This window comes from Polypterus senegalus, chromosome 6 (assembly GCF_016835505.1).
Source record: "Polypterus senegalus isolate Bchr_013 chromosome 6, ASM1683550v1, whole genome shotgun sequence".
Lineage (NCBI taxonomy): Eukaryota > Metazoa > Chordata > Cladistia > Polypteriformes > Polypteridae > Polypterus > Polypterus senegalus.
Genome location: NC_053159.1, coordinates 69818730 through 69846079, shown reverse-complemented (window position 1 = coordinate 69846079; position 27350 = coordinate 69818730). Strand labels below are relative to the sequence as shown.

The 27350-nt window shown below is 36.3% G+C and overlaps 1 protein-coding gene across 1 annotated transcript in view; it reads left to right on the top strand.

Moving 5' to 3' along the window:
- lcmt2 (leucine carboxyl methyltransferase 2) overlaps positions 1 to 27350 on the top strand; it is a 54737-nt gene that overhangs the window by 23950 nt on the left and 3437 nt on the right. Inside the window, exons 6-13 of the mRNA XM_039756300.1 lie at positions 1923 to 2112; positions 6696 to 6803; positions 12518 to 12605; positions 14475 to 14759; positions 16597 to 16827; positions 19696 to 19793; positions 20974 to 21161; positions 26766 to 26901. Coding sequence (XP_039612234.1) covers positions 1923 to 2112; positions 6696 to 6803; positions 12518 to 12605; positions 14475 to 14759; positions 16597 to 16827; positions 19696 to 19793; positions 20974 to 21161; positions 26766 to 26901 — 1324 coding nt within the window. The remainder of the gene's footprint in view (positions 1 to 1922; positions 2113 to 6695; positions 6804 to 12517; positions 12606 to 14474; positions 14760 to 16596; positions 16828 to 19695; positions 19794 to 20973; positions 21162 to 26765; positions 26902 to 27350) is intronic.

Here is a 27350-nt window from a genome sequence, read left to right as displayed (position 1 = left end):
TGGATGAGAGTATTGTGACTAATCTATGAAAGATTAAAAATTTAAGTCTGGTTAGTTTTAAACAGTGCCCATTATCTTATGTATTTATAATGAATGACCACTAATTATTGCCAATTCTCATGTTTCGTTGAACAATAAGTAAAACTTGAACTTGTCTGTGTGCTATGTACAGTATGTTATATTGAAGTCATGTGATTGGCTGTTTGGAGGAATAGGCTATTTGCATTAACAAGCTGGTGTAGCTAGTAAAGTGGCTGCTGATTGTGTACATACAGAGGAACTTGATAAGCAAAAACATATTTTTCTACTACAATTTTTAAGAGAATAATCTTTTAACAAGACAAAACAAGTCTTAAAAAGTTAATATAGTAGACAAAGGGAGTGTCCATTCTTTTCTTTGACAGTTTTTTGAGGCTTCTTGCTTAAATTTCTAATAAATTAATTGTTTGAAATATTAATCATATGTCACCCTGTTACTCAAGAACTGGGTGAAGGAAGCACTGATTTATATTATAATTCCTAATGACACAACAGAAAAAAGGAGTGCATAAGAAAAAGGGAAAAGGTGAAAAAAGGCAAAATGGCAGCTTATAAAGTCCGCATATTAACAAAAAATGTAATTCTTGAAAATAATAAACTCCGTACATGAAGTTATACAAAAGTGGAAATTAAAATTAATTTCAAAATGACTTGGGAAAGTTAACAGACTGTTGACAGAATGGGTGAATATTAAATTTGTGGCAATAAATAACATAGATATTTCTAACTTGTAGTTAGCAGGTGGATGGCTTTAAAGATTTGATAACCATCATTTGGCCAGCATCTTCAATGTAAATTGATTGTGACTGTGACATAAAATGCAACTTTATCCTTTGCAAAGGTAATAGCAGTGGAGCCTTTCCTTCTAGCATTATAGGATCACCCCATTATCAGTTATAAAATATAAGAAAATTCTTGTTGGAGAGGAGATTGTAGTTAATTTAGTGTTTCTTTGCTGCCTTTCTCTTGTATTTTCCTCAGTGGTGAACAATAATTATGCCTATCACAGGCCCTACATTATTAGATATAAACACTGCTTCTTCCTTGTAGTATAATGTAAGAAAATGTGGTAAATTTTCATTTTCAAAACCTCTGCATTATAATATGCTTTCAGTGGAAGTGTGATAGAAGTCCTACAGTATAATTGAAGTGGTCGCATGTGTTGATCATGTGTGTATAATAATTGTTGTTGTGATCTGCTGATTTATTTCTGAGTCTTTCCTAGTTTTACTTAATATACAGCAGACAGTTTTAAAATGGCATGCATCAGGCATAGTAAAATCTTCAGAATGAGATGATTGATAATGCATTTTGCCATCCCCTATTCATGTTTGATCTGTGTGTGCAGTGGTTTTTCTTTACATTGTGTATAGATTCAAAGAAGAAGACTTAAATTCATCATGTCTTGGGTTTTCACTTTTGTTTAGCTTTTATTCACATATGCAGAATTCATTGTTTACTTTGAACCCTGTCAAGAAATCATCCTGAGTGATAAAACTTGTTTTGTCACAGATTAAATGAAAGTAACCTGCGAGGGATTTATTTATTGGCAACATTTATACCATTTTCTGTTTTTACTTTTTCAGTTGGACATGGAACAAAAATTTCTGTGACAGCCTAGTAATTCTGTTAACATCATTATGCTCCAAATACTTTGAAAGGTGATACGGTCAACGGTCTTCCTCAAAATTTAGGCCCTTCCACCACATAATAAAACTATTGTTTCATAGTGGCTCATTACACAGACAGTTTACAAAAAAGGTATCCAGTCCTGGCCTGAAGTTTCAAGCTAAAATGAGGGGAATTTCAGTACTTTGTTGAATTGTTGAAATATGATATTTCACAAGAAATGGTAATGGGATGATTTTTTTCTTGATTACCAGGTCTGATGGAGTGATTGCATGGGCAGCAAAATTTTTCAGTTCAGCAGTCTTTGTAATGTATGAGCAGCTGCAACCTTCTGATCCCTTCGGACAAGTTATGCAGATGCATTTCCAACAGCTAAATTCAACTCTGCATGCACTTCAGTTGTATCCTGATAAAGAAACTCAAAGAATGCGTTTCCTGCATCGGGTGAGGTGGGATTTACTTTAACTGTGTTATTTTGTTAAGGGCCTTTTGAACTTAATATATCAGACATGCTGATTTAGCTATAATGTGCTTAGTAAGGAAAGTTTGTAGAAAGGAAGATAAACAATGATAAACTTTTGCTAAATGTGTATTCTAGCTTTCTGAATTCTGTTTAATCTAATTTGGGATGAGGGATAGAGATTAAAAAAAAAAACTAAAGCCTGAAACAGACTGGTTTAAAAAATCAGTTTTCTTTCAAAAGTAATTTATCCAGTATTGAATTGTATAGAACAGTATATCTCTTGCGTGACTTTAAACACATTTCCAGTATATACATGAAATTATTACTGAAATTAATAGTTTGTATAGTGTTATGGATAAAATTATTCTGAATGTTACAGATTTGATATTTCTCACATGAAAGGACACAGCAAACAGTCACAAAAATTATGGAGAGAAAATGTAAAATACACAATTCTTTTAACATATTTTTCCATTCTGTAGCATTGAAATAGTTCAAAACTGAAAGCATAGTTAGTGAGAATTTTAACACTGTCATTATGCATTACAACTGACATGCATTACAAAGGTAATGCATACATACTGTAGGTGTTAAGAAAATTTTAGTATGTTCTTAAAATATTTTCATTTCTGTTTTGTCTTCCATTCACTGGCTCATCTCTCTTTCTAATAATGAGCAAGTTTTTCTTTGAACATCATTATTAGGTACATAATCACAATTGCAAAGATGACCATGTAGAAGGAATATTCTAGTTTATGTATTTGTTTCTTTCTCTACATCAATTTGTCAACCATTTGTTTTGTCTTTTCAAATGTAATATACATTTTTTTCTTCTGTAACAATTTATGTAATTTGGAGGTACAGTTATCTGAACACAATGCTCTTAAACCATTTTTGGTATCACAAGGTCATATGATTACTATGTCAATGTCAATTTTATTTATATAGCACATTTAAAACAACATAGGAATGCTGTGGCCAAAATGCTTTACAATAATAGAATAAAAGAAAAACATACAGTACAATTAACATAAATAACATAAATAGAAATAAATTAATATAAATAAAATAAATAGAAGTAATGTAACATAATCACAATGAGGAAACCATCAGTATTACTGAAGGTCACGGAATGCAAGTGAATAGAAATGAGTCTTTAATCTTGTTTTGTACAGTTCAATTGTAGACGACTCCTTTATGTGATGAGGTAAAGAGTTCCACAGGCGAGGAGCAACTGCTACAAAAGTGCTGTCCCCTTTAGTTTTGCACTTGGTACGAGGGACAACAAGAGACAACTGACCAGAAGATCTAAGCACTCTAGATGGCTAGTGTAAAATGCACAATTAGGATAGATAGGCAGGAGCAAGCCCATGTAAAGATTTAAAAACTAGCAACACGATTTTAAAGTCAATTTGAAAACTGACAGGCAGCCAGTGTAAAGAAGCTAATATTGGAGAAATAGAATCAGACTTTCTTGTCGCAACCAGAAAGCAAGTGGCAGCATTCTGGACCAACTTTAACCTGCGTATCAGGGATTTGCTTATCCCAGAGTACAGCAAGTTGCAGTAATCAAGCTTTCGTAAGATCCCTACAAGATAAAAAAGGCTTGATCTTACCTAATAGACGAAGCTGGAAAAAGCAACTCTTGACTACAAAATTAACCTTTTTCTCAAAAGAGAGGTTACTGTCAAAGATAACACCAAGATTGCAGACTTGAGGTTTGCAAAAGACAGAGCCGAGAAGTCCAAGACCAATTTGGGCTTTAGCTGATGGACCTACTATAACCACCTCCGTTTTATTTCGATTTAGATCAAGAAAATTATTAGCCATCCAGGATCTTAGTTCAGAAAGACAGTTGTGCAGTTGATTTATTACAGAGTTACAAACAGGAATATAAACCTGTGTATCATCAGCATAGCAGTGAAAAGAAATGTTACATTTCCCAAAAATAGCTCCAATAGGATGAAGGTATATAGAGAATAAAATAGGACCCAAAATGGATCCCTGAGGAACACCATATTTAAGAGGAGCAGTAGACGAAAAAGAGGAATTTGAAGTCACTGAAAAGTGTCCACCAGTTAGATATAACCTGAACCAGTTAAAAGCAGCCCTTTAAGCCCAACAAGTTGTTCAGGCCGCAACAGCAGTATCTCATGGTCAATAGCGTCAAAGGCAGCAGTTAGGTCCAGGAGGACTAGGACTGCAGCGCCACCTGAGTCAGTAATAATAGAGATGTCATTGAATACTTTAAGGAGGGCCGTCTCAACACCATGATAACGCCTAAAGCCAGATTGGTAGATCTCAAATTATTGGAGGTGATCAACCAATTTATTATAAATAATTCTTTCTAATAGTTTAACCAGAAGTGGCAATTAGGAAATTGGGTGAAAATTGGCTAAAACTCCAGGATTTAATTCTGCCTTTTTTAGACTGGGGACGTACCGCAGCATGTTTAAAAAATGAGGGCACAATTCCCTCACTAATAGAGCCATTGATAATGGCTATTAAAGACTCAAAACATCAAAGGCTTCCACTACGAGGCATGGTGGTACAAAATCAAGAGGACTAAGAGCTGGTTTAAGGGTGTCAATAGTTCTTTTTAACTGTGAAAGTGAGACAAGATCAAAAGATTCCAAGACAATACCATGATTAACAAATGGAAGCTCATAGCCAGTTGGAACAATACCACAGCAAATTTTATCAATTTTACTGACAAAGAATGAAAGAAACTCCTCATATGAAAGAACAGTGCTATTTAATCCCATCACCGAATGAGTGTGAATGGCCACATTAATTGAATTAAATAAGACTCTAGGATTCTTAGAATGACGGGATACTAAATCAGCAAAGAAATCGTGTTTAGCTTTCTTAACTTCAACCTGGAAGTTGAATAGAGAAGTCCAAAAGATCTGTTTAGAAACAATCAGTCCATGTTTTTTCCAGCGCCATTCCGCAGTTCAACAGGTGCAGCACAGCGATTTTGTAGTTTCATTTAGCCGGGAAGCAGGTCTTCCCTTATTAAAGCACATCTTGAGCGGAGCAATTGAGTCTAAAATGTTTTACAAGAAGAATTAAATTCTAAGGCAGAATCATTGATACCATCATATTGGACATGCACATCAAGACTAGAGAATATGGTCTTAAAATCGGATATAATAGAAGAATTTAAAAAGCGAGAGCAGCGTGTAGCGCAATTAGTGGTAGGGACATTTACAGTAATATTCAAATCCATCATTATAGAAAAGTGATCAGTAAAAGAAACATTGCGTAAGTCAATATTATTAACTGAAATATCAGGTGTAAGAACGAGATCAAGGGTGTGACCGAGAGAGTGAGTTGGCGTATTAATATGCTGGATAAAATCAAATGAGTCCATTAGTGATACAAAGTCATTAGCCAAAGGTTTCGATTTACAACAAATGTGAATATTAAAATCGCCAACAATAAATACTTTGTCATGGGAGAGGGTGGTATCAGCCTGGAGATCAGATAATTCAGAAATGAAGATATCATTAATTACAGGAGGTCTATAAACCACAGCAAACAACAAAGAAGGGAAGCTGCACACTTTGAAAAGTTGCAGTACGAATGTACTAAACAGACCCTTTGTAAGGCTCCGACACAAGAACATATTTTTAAAAACAGTGGCAATGCCTCCACCATGACGAGTCAGTCGGGGAGAGTTTAAAAATGAATAACCTGATGGTACCAAGTCAGTAAAAAATGAAGAGTCACCATTTACAATCCAGGTTTCAGTGATGAAAAAGAAATCCAGATTATTTGAGATAATAAAGTCTTGCAGAATAAAAGTTTTTATTAGACACTGATCTCACGTTCAAGAGAGCAGCCTTGATAGAAATAGAAGAGCTTGCTGCGGGATGCGCACGGGTGAGTGTGCGAAGTTTAGCAGCATTTACTTCCCGAGAGCACACTGAGGAAGAATGATACCGCCTTGAAATGGAGAAATTAAATCCGGTATCCACTGCCCATGGGCCAGGGATGGAGTCCTGTGCAGGAGGCGATGGGTCATAGATGACTCGCAGGCATCGGGAATCTAAGCTCTGGGACTTGAGTCGGCATTGTTTAACAGCAATACCACTCCACGGTTGCGGTGGGTAAGTTTGCGTCTCCGAGAGGCATTCAGCTCACTGATATAGGTGAACAACGGCGTCCGGGTGAAGAAGTCAGAAGATGAATAAAACAAAGGTGGAGGTTCACATAATATCTCATCAGGAGATGAAAATTGAGAGGAAAGCAGGCAAGAAAATATGTTAAGTAAAGAAACACGATCATTGGACAGTGGGCATTGAGATAAACTAATACATAAAAACAAAGATAAAACATAGATTAGCGAGACGAACAGATGGCCAGCCACACCAGTCAGCGCCATTTTACAGTTTCATGGCATATGTTAGAATTAAGTAATTAAGGGATATGTATGAAATAATAGAATGCTGTATTTTTTATGTGGCCCGGGAGAAGAAGCACTCCTTTATGGCCTTTGAATAACTGTGTTTTTAATTTACTTATTTATTTTCCTTTGATTTAACTTGTCTTTATACAGGGCTGGGAGAAATGTTTTTGCATTGACATGAATCAGTTTTACTATGGACTTCTTTGCCAAGACGAGAGAAACAGAGTAGATCAACTTGAGCCCTTTGATGAATATGAGGCAAGTACATTTCCTACAGCTTAAATTTAGAACTATACTGAACAGCAGTGACATAAATAAATGTGCATTTTGTCTAAAAGCTAAACTGTACTGGTAGATCAACTTGTGATTACGGTTTATATAATTTTCCACAGAATACTGATATGTTTATTATTGACCGATTAAATCTATATGGAATACACTTAACAAAAAATGTAATAAACTCACCAGAAATATGAATACTAATGAACCACAATCCGGTGTATACAACTTTTCCAGAAGACTGCTGTCCACCACCGAACAAATGTTCTCACCAGAGGTTTACAGTTCAACAAGTAAGACTCATCCAACATGAACTTCCTCAGCTCCCTAGAACATGTCATACAAAAACCGAAAGTATATCAGCAGACAATGCGCAAGAAATAAATTGTGTTACAGTCAGCCATTTACATGCAAGACATCTGATGGTACATGTTTCTTTAAAAGAATGGAAGGCGTTAAGATGACTACAAAAGGATAACGGCACTGTTATCAATCCAGCTGACAAAGCAGGCGTGACAGTTATATTAGATAAACAATATTATGTCACAGCAATAGAAAAATGTTCTCTGACAGTACCACTTACAAACAACTAACCAACGATCCAATTAAAACCACCTTTAACAGAGTCAACACTACTTTAAATAGGCTCCAGAATAACAACCATTTAAACTCACACAAATATTGCAAAATGAAATCCAATGATGCGAGCTGCCTTGAATTCTTTGGCCTCCCAGAAATACATAAAACCCTTCTAAAATTCTGACCAGTTGTCTGCCTAAAAGGTTGTCCAACTTATAACTTATCTGAAGGACTTTTTCATATGCTCGAACATTTTAATATATGATTTAGAATATTCTGTTAATAGCACTAAGATGGCATTACAGTGTCTGAAAAATGTATCCATCACCAAGGATAAAATCATGGTCACATTTGATATTGTGTAACTGTACACCCTGATTCCATTTCATCTGGCCACAGAAACTCTTCAAACAAAGGTAAATAATGACCCCACCATAACACCACGAATGAAGCTGGCCACAAACGATATAATGTTTCTACTTTCACTTTGCCAGAAAACTAACTTTCATTTTAATGGGAAGCACTACAGACAAAAAGAAGGCATGCCAATGGGATCACCATTATCAGGACTCTTAGCAGAACTGGTAATGCAGCAAATTGAAAGCAAGGCTATACCTCAGTACACACTGAAACTTTGGATATACTACGTTGATGACTCATTCCTCATATTAGAAAATCACCAGCTGGTATGCTTTTTCATAACCACATCAATGCAATATTCCCTGTGATCCTGTTTACTATGGAAAAAGGAATAAACTGACACATCAGTTTCCTGGATATGTCCATTGAAAGAGGTAAAGATGCCACCCTGATTACAGGTGTTTATTATAAGGAATGTTATGAAAACAAAATATTACACTTTGCTAGCAATCGCACATCATCGTTTAAAAGGAGCTGTGTTAAGACTTTGTTCAGAAGAGTTCACACCCATTGTAATACCGATGAAACTAAAAAGAATTAAAGGTGCTGTCTTTACCAACTGTTCACATCAAACAGCTACCCGAAGACATTTATCATACAATGCTTACATAGGAGATGTCACAGACCCCAGCAAATAATTGACTCCAACCTGACCCCCCATTCCACCTGGTACACGCTTACTTATCATCACGGGGTATCAGAAGGTACAGCATGTATCCTGTCCGGAGCAAGCATCTAAGTAACACACAAGCCTACAAACACTCTGCGCACCAAGGTTATTATAGTTTTGCCTTTTTATATTAGTTTTTATCTCTATATTATTTCTGATATTACTTGGAAATTCAGTAGTAGTTTTACTTCATGTATTTTTAGTTTTAATTTAGCTTTTATTTCACAAAGACATTTCTGTTTTATTTTTATATATATTAGTTTCAGTTTTAGTTTTAGTGATTATGGTATGGTTAAAGAGCTACTATGGAGTTGAATTTTATGCCACAATCAGGTAGAATTGTACACTTAATGAGTTTGGAAGTGAGTCTAATGTTAATGGAACATTACTACACTATATGGTTTACTATCCGGTTTTGTTTTTGTCTTAGTATAATGAAAACTAGATACTGAATAAGAACAATTTTATAATTTTTTTAATATTTTCTATGGCATTTGTGCTGAACAAATGTGCACTGACTCTCTTCATTTTCTTGAAAGAGAATTTTAAGGTTTAATGTCTACAGCACACAGCATGTCCTGCTCCAAGACAATGTGCTTACAATTAATGCCCTCAATATTTTATTCAAAAATCTCCCATACTGGGCTTTATTTTCTACCAGCCATATTAATCTCTGATTCCATCTCGGGCACATGCACTTTATAGGCAGAATTTTGATGCCTGAAAAGATATAAAAAATCAGAAAATAGATTCAACTGTGTTCTGACAGGTGTGATCATGAAATCATGAAGGCTTAGAAAGAACAGGGCTCTTAGGCTTTAAGCAATGTGCAGACCCCAGCTAGCTGTAATGAAGGAAACCAAGAAAACCAAGCATGTAGTGTCAAGGTAAGGGAAATGAGACTTGAACAGCCCATGCATAAGAACACTAAATCCTTAATGAGCAGAGTAAGTGCAGGTAATAGGAGTATTGACAGCCACAAAATGACAGAAACCGCATTTGAGATTAGTTCCAACATATACATGTTATCCAGTGGAGGATTGCAGGAAACTTGGAGCCTATCCAAACACCTTTGGATGCAAGGCAGGAAAAATCCCTGGACAGCATGTCAGCCTGTTGCAACAATACTATATACCTGTATATGCAATATGTATGACATGGCTGATGTTAAGAACAAAAAGAGTATAATATTTCAACTGTCTATTTTGAAAGCAAGGGATATAATGAAAAGAGGGAGACAAATATTTTAAAACATAATTCTGTCATAGGATTAGTTTCAAAGTATCTGGTGTTTTGAACTGTAAATGTAAAACTAAAAAAAGATAAATTATTACAGAATAAATACAGAAACACATTAGTAGGCTTAGTTTTTCACCAGTTGTCAGACTCTCTTGACCTACCTGAGGTTCAGTACAGAGAGGTTTAATTGTTTATTACTGTGTACATACTGTATCTTGGGCTTAGTTAGAATTACAGCTGACTTGCCTTCATTTGTGAACAGACTAAAGGAAAGGGATTATCGGTATCTCATACTTCTCTCATGAGCCCCAGAAATCCAATGAACAGCAATTTTGCAATTTACCAAGCACATTCAATGCAAAATCATCTCCTTGGTATGTTTCACTAATGCTTGGACCAGAACCTATCATGCTATCACAATCCGTTCCTGAAGAACTGTCACTATTAACACACAGTAAATCACTTTCTTCATCACACACTTTACACACCGTATTCAGCTTGCTCTGCAATTGCTGTGACAACACCCACCCACCATCACCAGCCTCTTTGCACTGGATGAATAGATGCGAGTGGCTTCTGTTGGATGACTTTCTGTTTTAGAGTTACAATTGTTAAAGACTAATAGCAGGAATATTTATTCAAAAACCAAATATGAAATTCTTATTAATATATTTTGATTAATTTTTGTAACTCTGTAGCCCAGGTTAGCCCTTTTGTAAGTCCAGTTGTTACAAAAACTAAAAATATTTTTAATAAATTATTGTTTTATTTCAGTTAGTCTTTTCAGCTACTCTAATAGTTTTGTATTCATTTTGGTTTTGTTAATAATTTTATTTCAGTTTTACGAAAATGTTTTTTATTAATAGTTTCAGTTTTGATTTTAGTTTTCATTAACTATAATAACCTTGCTGTGCACAAACCTTTTTAATGCTAAAAGCAAGAAATCAGCAGCAGAGACATGGAACACAGTTTACAGCATACTATGTTATGCATGTCCAGTGATATACATGGAGCAAACATCAAGAACACTTGCCACTTGTATACAGGAACATCACAGTGCAGTCAGAAGAAAGGACCCACTGTCTCTGATTTACACACATGCAGGTTTGACCGGACGCACATTTAAATGGGACTCAGTGTAAGTAAAATTCAAGGCTAATACTAAAAGTGACAGATAACTGGCTGAAATGTGGCTATCCAATGAAAACACCATTAACAGACATTTGAACATGAACCCAGCATATCCAGGCTTGAAAAGAATAAAATGCAAATAATAAGTCAGACTTTATGACCAACATCCTCCGAAACCTCACCTTATTAATCCTCCATCCCCAACCACATCCACCAGTCCTCCCCTCCTTATATGCTGTGTACTGCCTTGGGTTTCTAGAAGTCTAATCATTTTCCTCTGATAATGATTCCTGGTAGGAATTGTAAGATTAGGAATACAAAATTTTGTGAACTTGGAGAGGTATCAGCTAGGTCTTAGGTTTAGTTTCTGAGGTAAACAGTTAAATCTTTAGTTTTCTCTTCTTAATATTTTCTTTTAGTTTTGAAAAAAAAAACATTCATTCCTATACTCAGTCTTAAAAGTTTGAAAAATTAACTTTGCAATTGTCATAGAAGGGGGAAGATAATATGAAACTAGATTTCCAATTATTTTAACACAGTACTTATTTTTAGAAATAAATTCATTATTTGAATTGTGTAATTTCACATCAACTTGCTTACTTGTGACTGAGCTGATTGCATGACTGCATGTGCTTCCAGTTACATGCATGCATGTGAAAGAGCAAAATGACTGGAAATGATGAAAAATTCCATACTGTACAATACTGTTCCTCATCATTAGGGACAACTGCTATGTATTCATCAAAACTAGTCTGCTTTCTTCATAAATCAAAAACAGATATATTGTGATCTGTTTAAAGACAATTTGAAATGTTTATATTGCAATATTTTATTCTTTCAGCACACGTTGAGTTTTAGGATTTAATATTAGGGTATGCTGTGATTCAAAAAATGTTTTACTTTTGTAAAGACCAAATCTAATAATAATATCCATCCATCCATTATCCAACCCACTATATCTCAACAACAGGGTCACGGGGGTCTACTGCAGTCAACACAGGGCGCAAGGCAGGAAACAAACCCCGGGCAGGCGCCAGCCCACCGCAGGGCACACACATACACACACACCCACACACCAAGCACACACTAGGGTCAATTTTAGAATCGCCAATGCACCTAACCTGCATGTCTTTGGACTTTGGGAGGAAACCGGAGCACCCGGAGGAAACCCATGTAGAGACGGGGAGAACATGCACACTCCACACAGTGAGGACCCGGGAAGCGAACCTAATTGTGAGGCAGCAGTGCTACCCACTGCGCCACCATGCCGCAATAATATATAAGCTTAAATTATACTATATATTTTTATGTTTGTTAGTGTGTACTTGTTTACTACTCTTCTCTTTTCTGGTGTGTTTTTAGTCCTTAAGTGTGCTGTGCTCATATTTCAGGCCCACATAATGGATCCAGTGTGCATCTCTGCTTTCTAGAAACACAATCTGAGCTGTCATGCTGTGAGGTTTTCTTTATGTAAGATATTTGCAACCTCTGTGTTTGTGTATTACAAATTTCAAAAATTCATCCTGAGGTTGAATATTTTAAATAAAATTTCATCTATATGTTTGTCAAGGATTTTGTATCTCTTTTAAGATTTATTGTATTTATGAAGAAATTCCCACCTCTATTTAGTATTTTGAAATGTTAATGTTTTCAGGGTTGGCATCTGAAGTGTTCTCATTATTTTATTCTGACTGCATCTAAAGGACAGCTGAGGGATCGTCTGCTACTGTCGGGTGTTCTTGGTGAGACAAAATTAAATTTCTAAAATTACTTTTTATTTTATGAATCTGTACTTCACAAATTTAATTTGAAATACGTCAGAATTTGCTGCAGAAATAGCCAAAGAGCTTTAGTTTCCAATTATCCTTGCATTTTTTTATCAGGAACTATGCTTCATTATTATTTCATCTCTAACATGCCGTTCAGTTCTTGACTATGAGAGATGTACTTATGGCTTACTGCTGTTACCACAGTGCTTCTCTCCTGAGTAAGTGTTTTTGGGAAGTGAACTGTATTAGATTTAGTCCACATTCCGCACTTTGAATGCTGTCTTGAAGTTCTCTTGAGTTGGGTCACCTTTGACCTTTTTCTGAAACTAAGCTGATTTACTATGTCAATTTTGGCAAATTCCGGATGGTGTGCAAGATAAATGGTTTGAGGAAGAGTTTCACCCATATCGGCAAGTATTGTTTGGATTTCTTCACATTGCATGGATGCTCATATATGGATGCTCTTGGACACTGGACTTATTAGGTATTTCAAAGTCATTAGCGAACTTTAAGTGACTTTCCTGGCAGCACTGCATGTTGGTTGGAGATGAGTTTTCTCAGATGTCCTTTTCTAAGCAGTGTCTGAGCAGTGTGGTGCACCTTCCATTTCTTGATTAGTGCTCAGCAGTACTTGGAAGAATATCTAAACACTCTGACATGATTTTGTCTCTATCTTCTTAGGATCTTCTTTAGTCCCTTTTTTCATATCTTTCATTCAAATTCACAGTTTTAAAATTGATTTCTAAACAACCTAGACTTTTTAATCCAGTAAAGAATAAGCAAGTATGTGTGATTTAGGGCTGTTTTTCCTGTATGTTTCCCATTGATGTCAGAATACTCCTAGTCTCATTGCATAACTGCAGTGCAATAGGTAGGTTATGGAAATGAGTGGATGGATGATTAAGTAGTGGGTCACGTTTTTTACTAATACATGTTGTGACAATGCCACTATACCAGCACTTAACCTGACACAGACAGACATGGGAGGCACACTTATAGAAACAAAGATGCTTTTTATTTTTCTTTGCTCGTGTGAACATCTTTTCTGTGCCCACAGCACAGTCCAAAGCACAAATTACCTCTAAACAATACTTTACTTTTCACTCCTCTCTGGCATGCTTAGTCCCCCCTCCTCCTGACTCTGGCTCCCAGAGTGGTGGCTGCTGGCTCCTTTTATAGCCCAGCTGGAAGTAATCCAGGTGTTTGATAACCTATTTCAGGAACAACTGCGGCACCCCCGGAAGCCAACAGGGTTGTAAAGAATTCCATCTTCTATCGAGCCCTGGACTCAAATTGCTCAAATAGACCATTATCAGTAAGATGCACTTGTACCTGGGCTGCAACTTTTTCTTTTTTTTTTTTTTTTTAAAATATAAAAATTACAGATTTGAAATGGGTAAAAAATTGTTCTGGTTATGGTCAACAGGTAGTTTCTTAAAATAGGAGTTATAGCAGCCACCTTAAGAGCTGAAAGAACAAAACCAGAAGAAAACGTTGAATGTACAATATCAGTTATTAATGAGACAATAGAAGGCAGACAAGCTTTTACCAAATAAATGTGTTTTATATTCTGTGTACTGCACAGCTTAGGTAAGCAAGCACAGCTGAAGAGCTCTTCACTGTCAAAAGAAATCCAATTTTAAGACATTCATGCCATGGCAGAAGAAAAGTGAGCCAAAATGTTTAAATTTTTAGTATTATAAAGGAGTGGCTTACATACAAAAAGGTATATGATAAGTTACCATTTCTGCAGTTTTATTAGTAACATTTTCTTTTTATTTGGGTGCTGCTTAGTACGATTCTAACTGAAATTGAAGCTATCCCCCTTTTTTGTCCTTCCAGGCACCAGTCTTTCAATAGCAGTTCCAACATTTGTTCCTCATTCAGTTCCAGTTTCCAAACTACATATGGATCCAAATGTGGTTGGCATGGTAGGATCTGTAGATGACAATACTGCACTAGCCAGGTTTGGCTTGCAATGTGCACTACTACAACCGGACTGTGTACTAGTGACTGGGGGAGCAGGAAGACATGGACGAGAAGAGGGTGTATACATTCTTTTCAGAGCAGAGACTGGTTGGAGGACAGTGCATGCAAAAGTTGAATGCATCACAGGCACAGAATGGGGTAAGCATAACTCAAATTTTAAATATTTAATAACAATGGACAGATTTGTTCAATTACCATTATACCTTTAAAAATGAAAAAAGAAAGGTTTATTATTAAGACACAAACCCTTTTTATTTGAGATTTTACAAAACTTTCACAAATTCATTCATTGACTTGATATTATTACAGTGCTCTTGTTTGGTAAATATGTAATATTCAATCATTTTCCTTAATAAATAAATGACCAAGTATAATATTTTTGTCTCATTTGTTTAACTGGTTTCTGTTTATCTACTTTTAGGACTTGAGTGAAAATCTGATGTTTTAGGTGATAATTATGCAGAAATATAGAAAATTTCTAAAGGGTTCACAAACTTTCAAGCACAACTGTACACCTGTATACCACAAATTAGCACAGTCCCAGATGAAGTAAAGAGTTTAATCTAAATGTAATTGTAGTAATAAGTGAAATGTGTCACCAGCAAAGCTGGTTGCCTTTTTTTTTTTTTTTTTCTTGTAACTTCTAAGTTCTTGTAAAGGTCTTTCTGTGTTATACAAACATGTGATTTTAGTTAGCCTACAATGCTCATCCAGAAACAGTCTTGACAAAGTGTCAGCATGAGGCAGCACAGGCAGCCAATTTTACAAGCATTCATGCAGCATCGAAACAGCAAAATAAAGGCAACAACATGGATAAACTGAAGAAAAGTGAATTCCACAATGTGGCAGTGCATTCCTGATGAGCTGAAGTACTTGTACACTGTAGTTTGAAGCAATAATAAACAAAACTGTTGTTTTTTTCCTGGCCTGTGAAGAATTTTGTTTGTGTCTTTTACTTATAAGCTTGAAAATATAATCAATCAGGTGTAAAATGCCAGTCACCCTATATAATTCAGATTAGGCATTCTAGCAATAAGACTCATTATACAACAAAAAACTCCACAGTCTTTGTTTAAAAGATATTAGTGAAATTCAAAGTAAACAGTTTGTAAAAAATAATGAAAAAAGTTGATAATCAAAAAAAAGGGAATCGTCTTATCTGTGTGTGGTATCCCACAATAGGTTTGAGTATCTAGATATAGGCCTCTATATTTACATTTACTTATTTGGCTGACTCATTTATCCAAGGTAACTTACAACATTTGAGTTACAGTTGGTTACAATTCTTTTGGTCTTCCAGTTGGAACACAGGCAGGTCAAGTGACTTTCTCATGGTCGCACAGTGTCAGTAGCCAGAATTGAACTCACGAACTCAGGGTTTGAATGCCAAACTAACCACAACACCACTCCGCCTGCCTTCTATATGTTATCTCCTTTACTGCACATGCGATCAGAAAACATGTACATGTTTCTCTCTATCTGCCTGACTTCAATCCAGGAGCTTTAATATTCTCACTTAGCGCTGACATTAAGAACATTCAATTACCTTTAGTGCAAAGGGGGTGGAAATGTAATCTTTTATTATCTTTGTTAAAACTAAATTATGTTCAAGTTCAAACTAAGCACAAACTAAAGTAAATTTACCATTAACATAAAGGATTTGTCTCTTAGCAGTGATGTACTGGCCATTTCAAGGAAAATTATCTATTGGACAAATGGAGCAAAACAGTTAATTCTAACTAAAACAAGAATCTTGAACTCGGGAATAGGACTGTTGAGATATTAAAGCAGGGATGGTGTCAAAACTAATACATTTTGTGTTTTAATAAGACAACATTTATCCTCTTAAATCATTAAGAGCTTGAGTATTAAATAATTTGTTATGACATTTGATTGAGCCTGTAGATATTTGTAAAAGATACTAGTAAAGCTGAAAAGTAGTGAATTGTATGCCAACATGTTTTCTGAATTTTAGGGGCAAGGATGTTTCACACAGTAACTCCACTTCCTGGATGCAGAACTTGTGTAGTTTTTGGTGGGCGCTCCTCTCCTTTGCAGCCTGTGTGCAGCGTGCTAAGGTTAACTTGGAATCCACTTAATCCGGAGAATTGTTCATCCTTGAAACTAAATGTTCACCAGCTGCATTGCTTTGGCACTTTACCACCATCAAGATGGCGACATACAGCGACCCTGCTCACCTGGAAAGGTGAGAAAATAGGGCCAGCAAGTAAATGCATTAAGAGTTGTAGGAGTGTCATAAAGTGTGTAACATTAAGTCAAAAAATTTGGTGTGGTATAAATGTAATATGAATAATGCAAAAACCCAGTTATTTTGATATTACTACTTTTCATTATGTTTATTTCATGATCTGATTATTTCTTTTGTACAGTATTTGAGGTCAGCAATGTTTTTCTTGCCTCCTTTAATCTAGAATTGCTGTTATTTACAGTAAATGTGAAGTATGCTTTTCTTTACAGAGAAAAATTATGTTGATCAACAAATGCAATTTCTGTATTGAATTTTTCATATTTACCATGAATCAACACTCGCCATATCTGGGTGTAAACGTTCTTTTACTACTCCCACTGCCTGTGTAACGTCTTGCATTGAAATTTGAGTGCTCGAAGAGTCTTAAACATAAATGTCATTCTTACAGGCCAGATAACGTGATTCATGCTTTATGAAAAAACAGGGCTGTGGAGTCAGAGTTGAGGAGTCAGAGACAATTTTGGATACCTGGAGTAGGATGCGGCAAAAATGTTCTGACTCCTAATTTAAATAGTAATGAAAAAAAAATCTACAGCAAGTTCAAATGTCCCATTTCACAAACAATAGTCATAATTAAGCACTTATCTGATGTAAGAATAAAGCCCAGTGCATAGTTGTGTTACTACTAGTGTGAAGTTCAGATGAGCTATTATACAACATGACATTCACATATTGTAATCTGGATTATGGTACATTACAAAAAGTGTTTTCATTTTATTTCAAATATAATTTGTTTAACAAGTTCATTTGAGTGTAAACAAGTATAATGGTGCAAGTGTGTGGTATGGCCTGATGTGCGTTCAGGGGTTCTTGTCTTTTGTTTAAACAGGCCAATACGGTAGAGAGTCGGCTTCCTAGCCAGTAGTTCTGTAGCTAAATGTTGTGTATGTCGCTTTCCTTCAATCAACATGGAAAATACATTAGCATATTAAATAGAGAGGAGTTGGAGTCGGAAGTACCAGAAACTAAGGAGTCTGAGTTGAAGGATTTATCTACCGACTCCATAGCCCTGATAAAAAATGAAGGTGCATATCATCTACTGAGAAATCTTGATTTGCTTGGTGAAATACAATAGTGTGAATATGGCGTAAAACTACAATTTGCTCCAGTATGTCTCGTCTTATTTTGAAACTGTATTTTAATTTTGAATGTATCTTTAATATTTTCTGTTCTATTTGTTTCACTTTTATATATGGTTGACCTGATACTTTTAAATCTAATTTGCCTTTGTAATGAGTTATCATTTGGGATTTGTTTTATAAGTATAACTAACATTAATGAAATCTAATAAAAATGGCACCTACAGTCATGTGTAAAATAATCTTATATATGGACATATCAAGGTTTGATTTTCATTTCAATACTATCTTTAGATAAATATAATTTATTTGAAAGAAAAAACAATGAAACCTTGACTTTGCAATTATTTATTCATTATAAAAAATTTAACACATGCTTTTTCTTTCTGTGGAAAAACTAAGTAGGCTACAGTACTCCCTTGACTCATTGCTGGTAAATTCCTCCTTGGGCAAAAACAACCTCAAGCAGGCATTTCCTATAACTATCTAATTCTCTGTGACATCAATTGGGAAAATTTTTCCCCCCACTCCATCTTTCAGCTGTGCCATGTTTGAGGGGTTTCTTGTGTGCACAGCCTGCTAGAAATTCCCTCACATCTCAGTGGGATTCAGATCCTACTGTACCTTTACCTTCGCTGTTTCAGAACCCTCGCAGTTTTTTTTTTTCTTTTCAACCATTCCTTGGTGGAAATACTGCTATGTTTAGGGTCATTGTCATGTTGCAAGGTCCACTTTTGGTGGAGCTTCAATCTTCTGGCAGAAGGTCTCGCATTATCCTCAAGCACCCTTGGGTACAATAAACAAATAATGGTGATGGTGAGCAGCTCCAAACTATAACATTTCTACCACTGTGCTTTACAGTTGGTTCTAGACAAATGCTGTCTTTGGTTTTTGAAAAGCATCTCTTCTGGTACTTTAGTCAAATAAGGCTATTTTTGCCTTGTCTGTTCAGAGCACATTGTTCCAGAATTCCTGGTCTCTGAGTAAACTTTAATCTTGCCCTGATGTTCTTTCTGGATATCAAAGGTTTCCCTCTGACACATCTCCCAATTGTGTTGCCTTTTTCAAAAGGTAGACTCGTGCACTTTGACACCAACAATGGAAGGAGCTACCTGTAGATCTAGTGATGAAATTCTGGATTTCTTAGAGACTTTTTTCAGTATGTTGCACTCTGCTCTTGGGCTGAACTTGCTAGGGTAGCCTGGTCTGGACAAGTAGGCAGTTGTTTGCAATCTTCTGTTTTCTGGACAATGGAATAGTTGATTTCCAATTGTTTGGAGAACTTTTTAAATCCCTTCCCAGACTCAGTTATTTCGGAAGGCCTCTTTTGATCTAGGCTTGGTGATAAGACACACTTTAACAAAAAAAGAGCAAACCAAATTAAATGTCTGAGGTTTAAATAATGTGCAATTCCTCCAAGATCCTTTCTAATGATGGTTTTTAAGCATTTGTGCCTGATTTGGCGCACCTGATTCTTATTTTAGGTTATTTGAGGTAGTGCTAAATGTAGTGGTGGACTTATTTTCCACGTATGTTTGTATAAAATATACAATGGATGACAAAATATAAATGTGGCCTGATGTTTGTTATATCACCTTTATCTGTAGACACTGTGTAGGTGAAGATCAAATCTTCATATGTCCAAATGTTAGGAATATATTAGTACTGCTGCAGTGTGAGGCGCTTTGTCTTGAACGTGCTTTGACACCTTCTTTATTTTTTCCAGGAAAGATCTACTTATTTGTTTTTGGTGGAATCTCTGTCGTGCACAAAGCGTTATCAGACTGGCACTTTCTTGAGCTGGAGAGCAACACGTGGGACAAGGTAAGGTATGTTTGTAATTCAGGAGGATTTTAGTAAAGAAATTAACAATTGTGCAGAAAAAATGTAATAATAGCTTACCAGTTAAGCCATAACATCGGAGAGTGCAAGTACCATGAATAAATTATATAGTTACATGTAAAGTAAAGCATTCTCTGTTTAGGTTTGGCTCAAATCTTACATTTTAAACTTGTATTGTTGCAGTGGATTCAAAATTTTATAAAAAAAGAATTAGTGGAAGTATATGGGGACCAGAGTGCTGTATAGTCAAAAGGCTTTTTCCTTTTATTCTCTGTTGTAAAACTTACCCTTTTCACTAAAACACTGTTAGTTTTAAAATCTTGTCAAGGGATAAATAGGCTAAACATGACTTGACCTTATTTCAGGCTTTATATCAAGAAAAGCTGAAGTTTCAGGGAGGGTCTGTAGAATTTCCATATTCATTGTTTATGGTTGAACTATCGAGTAAGATCGCTGTCAAAAATAACTCGGAATAATTTACGATAAATTTACATTTCATACCAGCTATAATCCTTTCTGTCTTCAGTTAACTGTAAAGTACTTGGTATAAATACTGTATAAATCTAGTATGAATATCTGACTGATTGATTATAGGAGAATTATGTAGAAGATGCATGGAAGTGTATGGATTTCCAAGGCTGCAGTTGTGAAATTATGTGCACAACCTTGGAACTAAGTCAGATGCTGTTGTGGTGCAAATAGGGCTCTGTCAAAGGCTGTGCCTTTTCTTTCCTACTATTTGTGATATTCATGAGCAGGTCATAAATGTCAAATGGACTTAAGTTCTGATTTACTCCAAAAATCCCTGTTTTTAAATCTGGCTTAAAATGCAAACTGGAAAATGAACCATACTGTGTCATATTGAAGAATATTGCACATTAGTATATTAGTTTAACTAACACTTAAAAATATTTTAGAATCTTTCTGATGAAAAAATAAAGGTAAATGTAATCGGTGATGCATAGGATTTTTTTCAGTGTGCATTACATTAACTTTTACTTGCTTACCAGCACTTCATATGTACTTTTTATTGTATTTTCAGTGTGTAATACTGTTAACTTGGGCTACCCAAACATAAACTTGGGGTTACTCACTGCTTGACCATTACTTGAGTATCTGTGTGTGCGCGTCTAATGTTTATTTCTGTGATACTCTTTTTAAGATCCCTGTACGAGGCCCTGCACCAGAAGGCCGTCACTCCCACTCTGCCTGCCCCTATGCTGAAGGGCTGGTTATAGCAGGAGGTGCTGGAAGGGAACACAACCCTCTGAGTTCTGTGGTTTTGCTAAAACCAGTTCAGTGTGGGTTTGAGTGGCAGGAATTACAACTTGAAGCCTCATTTATTGCCAGGTAAGTAGAATATTATGGACTTGCAGACCTCAATCACTCTTTACTATACTGTACACAAACTGTTACATTCTTACAGCAGCATATTGCAGCATCCTACACATACACAGGGCATACAGGTCCTTAAAAGAATATCAACAGGATTATGAATGTCATATATGATACAGGAAAGTTAGTGTATAGATAAAATTAACTAATTTATTTCAACCATTTCATAAACTAAAATTTATTTTAATCAATACATTAACTGTTTTAAAATTTAATGGAAACAGAAATACCTTTGCAAGAGAGCTGCTATAAAAGAACAAAAATATAAGATCCATTAGAAGACAAGAATCTTAGCCCTTCTTTTTTATTTGTCGCCCTGCTGGTGCACTGCCATCTGTAGACTGGTCACCAGTCCCTCAGCCGGTGATTTTGGTTGTGTTGTATTTTTCGTTCATTATTTAATCAACAACAACATTTATTTATATAGCACATTTTCATACAAACAGTAGCTCAAAGTGCTTTACATATTAAAGAATAGAAAAATGAAAGACATAATTATAAAAAAAATAAATCAACATTAACATCGAATAAGAGTAAGGTTCAATGGCCAGGGGGGACAGAAAAACAAAAACTCCAGGCGGCTGGAGAAAAATAAAATCTGTAGGGATTCCAGACCATGAGACCGCCCAGTCCCCTCTGGGCATTCTACCTAACATAAATGAAACAGTCCTCTTTGGATTTAGGGTTCTCACGGAAGGGCTTGATGATGATGATGGTCACGTAGACTTCTTCCTTTTAATCCGTCCATCATTGTTGGAGCATCATGAAGCTTTGAGTAGGTGGAGGTGGCGCAGGCCACCACCACAAAGAAACGGAAAAAGAAACAGAAAGAGAGTAGGGGTCAGTACGATTTTAGAGCCACCATGAATAGTTGTTATGATGAATTGAACATACAGAGTATCAGGATTAAGTTAAATTACGATTAAAATGAAGTTATAAAAAGGCCATGTTAAAGTAATGTGTTTTCAGCAGTGTTTTAAAGTGCTCTACTGTATCAGCCTGGCGAATTCCTATTGGCAGGCTATTCCAGATTTTAGGTGCATAACAGCAGAAGGCCGCCTCACCACTTCTTTTAAGTTTTGTTCTTGGAATTCTAAGGAGACACTCATTTGAGGATCTGAGGTTACGATTTGGAATATAAGGTGTCAGACATTCCGATATATAAGATGGGGCGAGATTATTTAAGGCTTTATAAACCATAAGCAGAATTTTAAAGTCAATTCTGAATGACACAGGTAACCAGTGTAGTGACATCAAAACTGGAGTGATGTGTTCTGATTTTCTTTTCCTAGTTAGGATTCTAGCAGCTGCATTCTGCACTAGTTGCAAGCGATTTATATCTTTTTGGGTAGTCCTGAGAGGAGTGCGTTACAGTAATCTAGTCGACTGAAAACAAGCGTGAACTAATTTCTCAGCATCTTTCAGTGATATAAGAGGTCTAACTTTACTTATGTTTCTTAAGTGAAAAAATGCTGTCCTAATGATCTGATTAATATGTGATTTAAAATTCAGATTACAGTCAACAATCACCCCTAAGCTTTTTACCTCCGTCTTGACTTTTAATCCTAATGTATCCAGTTTATTTCTAATAGCCTCATTGTATCCATTATTGCTGATCACTAAAATTTCAGTTTTCTCTTTATTTAACTTGAGAAAATTACTATTCATCCATTCTGAGATACTAGTCAGACATTGTGTTAGTGAATCAATAGAATCAGGGTCATCAGGTGCTATTGATAAGTACAGCTGTGTGTCATCAGCATAGCTGTGGTAGCTCACGTTGTGCCCTGAGATAATCTGACCTAACGGAAGCATGTAGATTGAGAATAACAGCGGACCCAGGATAGAGCCTTGTGGAACACCATATTGGATATCATGTGTCTTGAGTTGTAATTCCCACAACTAACAAAATATTTTCTCCCTGTCAGGTAGGATTCAAACCAATTTAAGACACTGCCAGAGAGGCCCACCCATTGACTAAGGCGATTTCTAAGAATGTTGTGATCAATGGTGTCAAATGCAGCACTCAGATCTAAGAGGATGAGAACAGATAAATGGCCTCTGTCTGCATTTACCCAAGTCATTTACTACTTTAACGAGTGCAGTTTCTGTGCTGTGATTTGTTCTAAAACCTGACTGAAATTTATCAAGAATAGCATGTTTATTTAGGTGGTCATTTAACTGCATAATGACTGCCTTCTCTAGAACTTTACTTAAGAAGGCAGGTTAGAGATGGGTCTAAAATTTTCAAGAGCGAGGGTCAAGATTATGTTTCTTAAGTAGGGGTTTAACTACAGCAGTCTTAAGACAGTCTGGGAAGACCCCAGTATCTAGTGACGAATTTACTATGTCAAGAACATTATCAATTAGCACGCCTGATACTTCTTTGAAAAACCTTGTTGGTATCGGGTCAAGGGCAGGTGGAGGTTTTAATTGAGATATTATTTTTGTAAATCAGGTAAATCTATCCTAGTGAAAGAGTTTAATTTGTTTATAACAGGATGTTGGGGTTTAGGGGATCCTTAGTGTTGGGGAGATATACTATGTTATTTCTAATATCATTAATTTTTGATTGAAAATACAGCGACAGCCTCACAGGTTTCACTGGAAGCACTTAGGAGGCATTCCTTTGAGCTACCTGGGTTTAGTAGGTGATCAATTGTTGAAAATAAGACTCTAGGATTACTAGCATTGTTATTTATAATCTTGGAGAAATAGCAGCGTCTCTCAAGACGGACAGTGTTATTGTATTCTGTTATTTTGACTTTTAATATTTCGTGGTGGATAGTAAGTTTAGTCTTCCTCCATTGGCGCTCAGCTCTACGGCATGTTCTCTTTAAATCAGACACTCTTTGGGTCTTCCATGGTATACAATGCTAGAAGATTTTTTCACTGTCTTTTCAGGTGCAACTATGTCAACAGCAGCTCTCACTTTAGAATTAAATCTTTCCACCTTACTATTTACATTGTCCTCGCTATTATAGCTGGCACTATAAACGGACTGATTGCTTAAAATGTTTGTAAGTTTTAAAGCTGCTGCGAATCAAAGAAGCGTTTTTAACAATATGCTTCTCATGAGTGTTTTTTATCATTATTTCTATATTAAAAAGTAGAAGAAAATGGTCTGATAGACCAATATCAATGATCTGTTTTATATCAACTTTCAGTCCTTTAGTAATCACTAAGTCTAATGTATGACCTGCTTTATGTGTAGGCTGATTTATGAGTTGTCTCATATCAAAAGAATCCAGGAGGTTCATAAATTCTTTTACTTTTAGATCACACTGATTATCTATATGAAAATTAAAGTCGCCAACTATTAGGAGTGTGTCATAGTTAGTAATTAAAATTGACATTAAGTCAGAGAATTCCTCAAAAAGCGGCGTTATATTTAGGAGGTCTATACACGGATAGTACTAGAACTTGAGAATCTCCATGAATAACAACGGCGAGATACTCAAAGGACTTGAACTTACCAAAACTGACATCTTTACATTTTAATCGGCTCGAGTAAATGTTAGCCAATCCGCCCCCCCTTTTTCCCTGGCGGTTTGCATGAGTAAAACTGTAATCGGGCGCAGATTCGATTAAAACTGCGCGCATCTGAATTCAGCCATGTTTCATTTAGTGCAATAAGATCTATTTTTTATCACTAATAAGATCGTTGATAAAAACGTTTTGTTAGTTAAAGCTCTGACATTTAATAGTGCCATATTTAATGTTTGGAGGTGCAGAGATGAGTACTATGTGCGTTATTGTTATTTGGAATAGGAACTAAATTATTATTATTAGCGCGCTCTGTGTATATTTTTGTTTAATCTGTGATCTGTTTTATAGTTTTAATACATTGTTCCTCTAAAATAGTGATTTTAATTAGATTATTGGAGTTTATGCCGTATTTCCTAGGTTTTCTACGTGCATTGAGATTGCTTATTACAGTATTAATGGTGTGAACTTTAACGGAAGACTCTATTAAACATTCATCATGTCCTGGCACAGCAGTATTATTTCGGAAGGGGTTAAGAGCAGAGATAGATAGTCAAGAAAAACGAATTACCTTGATATGTTTTGGAGAGGACCGGCGCGAAACTGTTGGATGCAGGCCATCACGCTTGAAGAGAGCGGCCTTTCCAAAAAGAGATTCCAATTGTTGATGAAACCGACATCCTTCTTCTTGCAGAAACCCTGTAGCCAGTTGTTCAACCCTAGCAGACGACTGTAGTACTCGTTGGATCGTCTGGCGAGAGGTAGTGGACCCGAAGCGAAGATCTTTGCCGATGGGGTCCTCTCCTTCGTGTCTCTAATCAAAGCTGCGAAGTCAGCCTTCAGGATTTCTGATTGTCGGTGCCTTATATCGTTTACGCCGGCATGCAAGACGATTGATCCAACTGCCCTCTCCTTGTGTTTCTCGTAGACTGCTGGCGCACGTTTCATTACATCTCGGACACGAGCACCGGAAAACAAGAAACAAACGATTTTGCATTAGGGCATGCAACATTAAGGTTTCTAACGATGGAATCACCTACCACTAATACATCACCAGGTGCTGAAGGCGAAATGGGGACGCGGAGAGGGTCAAACCGGTTCTGAGATAAAATGCTCGCCTGTGCCGATGGAGGTGCTCTGGCCTTGAACCCCCGCCTGCATAGCTGAAATCCACCGAGGTCAGCAGCGGCGTCGCTCCTGAGGCGGGGGTGAGGTCGGCTGCTGGTTGATGTTTCGCCGGTTCCAGATGGCAAGGACGGTTTATCCAACAGCCGGGCCTTCAGATTTCTCAGGTATTTCCGTCGGGACAGGAGTTTCTGAATCTTTTCATCAAGTGCTTGGAGTTCCTCAATTACGATTTCAACGGCCATTTTCTACTTCGTGCCCTAGGAGAAATGAGAGAGAGGTTAGATAGATAGATCCACCAGGGAAGGTGAGCATCTTCAATTATGTAAATGCACCCAAGTTTCCCTTCAGAGGGAGAAGTGTATTTAGTGCTCAGCAATATGTTACATCCGCTATAGTCTGAAATAAAATGTGCCTCCTTTTTGAAGACAGTTTAATCTCCATTTTCTTCATGTGTAATTTTCTTTGGATACTGTGGTTTCTTCTCCCAAAAAAGGTACATAATACTTAAAGCAAGCCAATTTAAAGTTACCAGTTAGAAGGGTGGGTGTGCGCCCCATGAATGACTGGAATCTTCTAATCAATTGGTTTCTGTACCCTATCCACATTTTCTGTTATTGAAATGAACTGATGGTAGATGCCATATAGTATGAAAACAGAACAAAATTTTGACAATCAGTTTGTCCTTTATTACTACCCATTGTTAAAAATGCATTGCAGTAGAGTTTGATTAAATGATTCTCCCCTGTGATGGACTGGCGCTGTGTCCATACCCGATTCCCACTTTGTGTCTGAGACTCCGGTCTCTGATTCCCCTTAATTGGACAAAGTCGGTTTCAGAATGTAGCATTATGTGATGTCAATTGATCCTATGATGACTAGACACATAAGATTTTGGGTTTTTTTTTTTTTTTTGTTAAATTACTCCTATTCCTTTTTTTATTCCAGGTACTCCCATACAGCACATGTATTTGGTGATCAGCTTTATCTTGTTGGAGGAATCTGGATTGAAGCCGTAGGGGTTCCAGGTGTAGCAGTGATTGATCTGACTTCAGGACAATGCAGAGAATACACTATTAACACCGTAAGTCCTTCAAAAAACAAAAATGCAATTCTGAGCTTTAGTTTCTTAAAAAAGTAACATTTCGGTAAGGGTTCACGGATTGGATTAAACACTGAGCTGTATATTTGAGAGAAACCACATCTGAATCCATCCCCGGGTGTTTAAAGGGATGCCAGCTCAGCAGTCGTCCATCTAACATAGCAGTAACTTACTGCACTACAGGGCTTGGAGTTACAGGACCATTGTTTCATTTTTACTATAGTGTATTACCTCATACTACTGAGCTGCCATATATTCTGCTTGTAGGGGTCTGCCTTGATTTATGGAATCCTGCAATATGTGAAGGGATTTGTGAATTGATAAATTACCAATCAAAGTAACAAGGTGTTTTGAGCAATAAAATGAAAAGGAAAAAAGAATCTTGGGGTTTGATATCTGAAGGTGTCTTCAGTATGGTGAAAAAAAGGAAA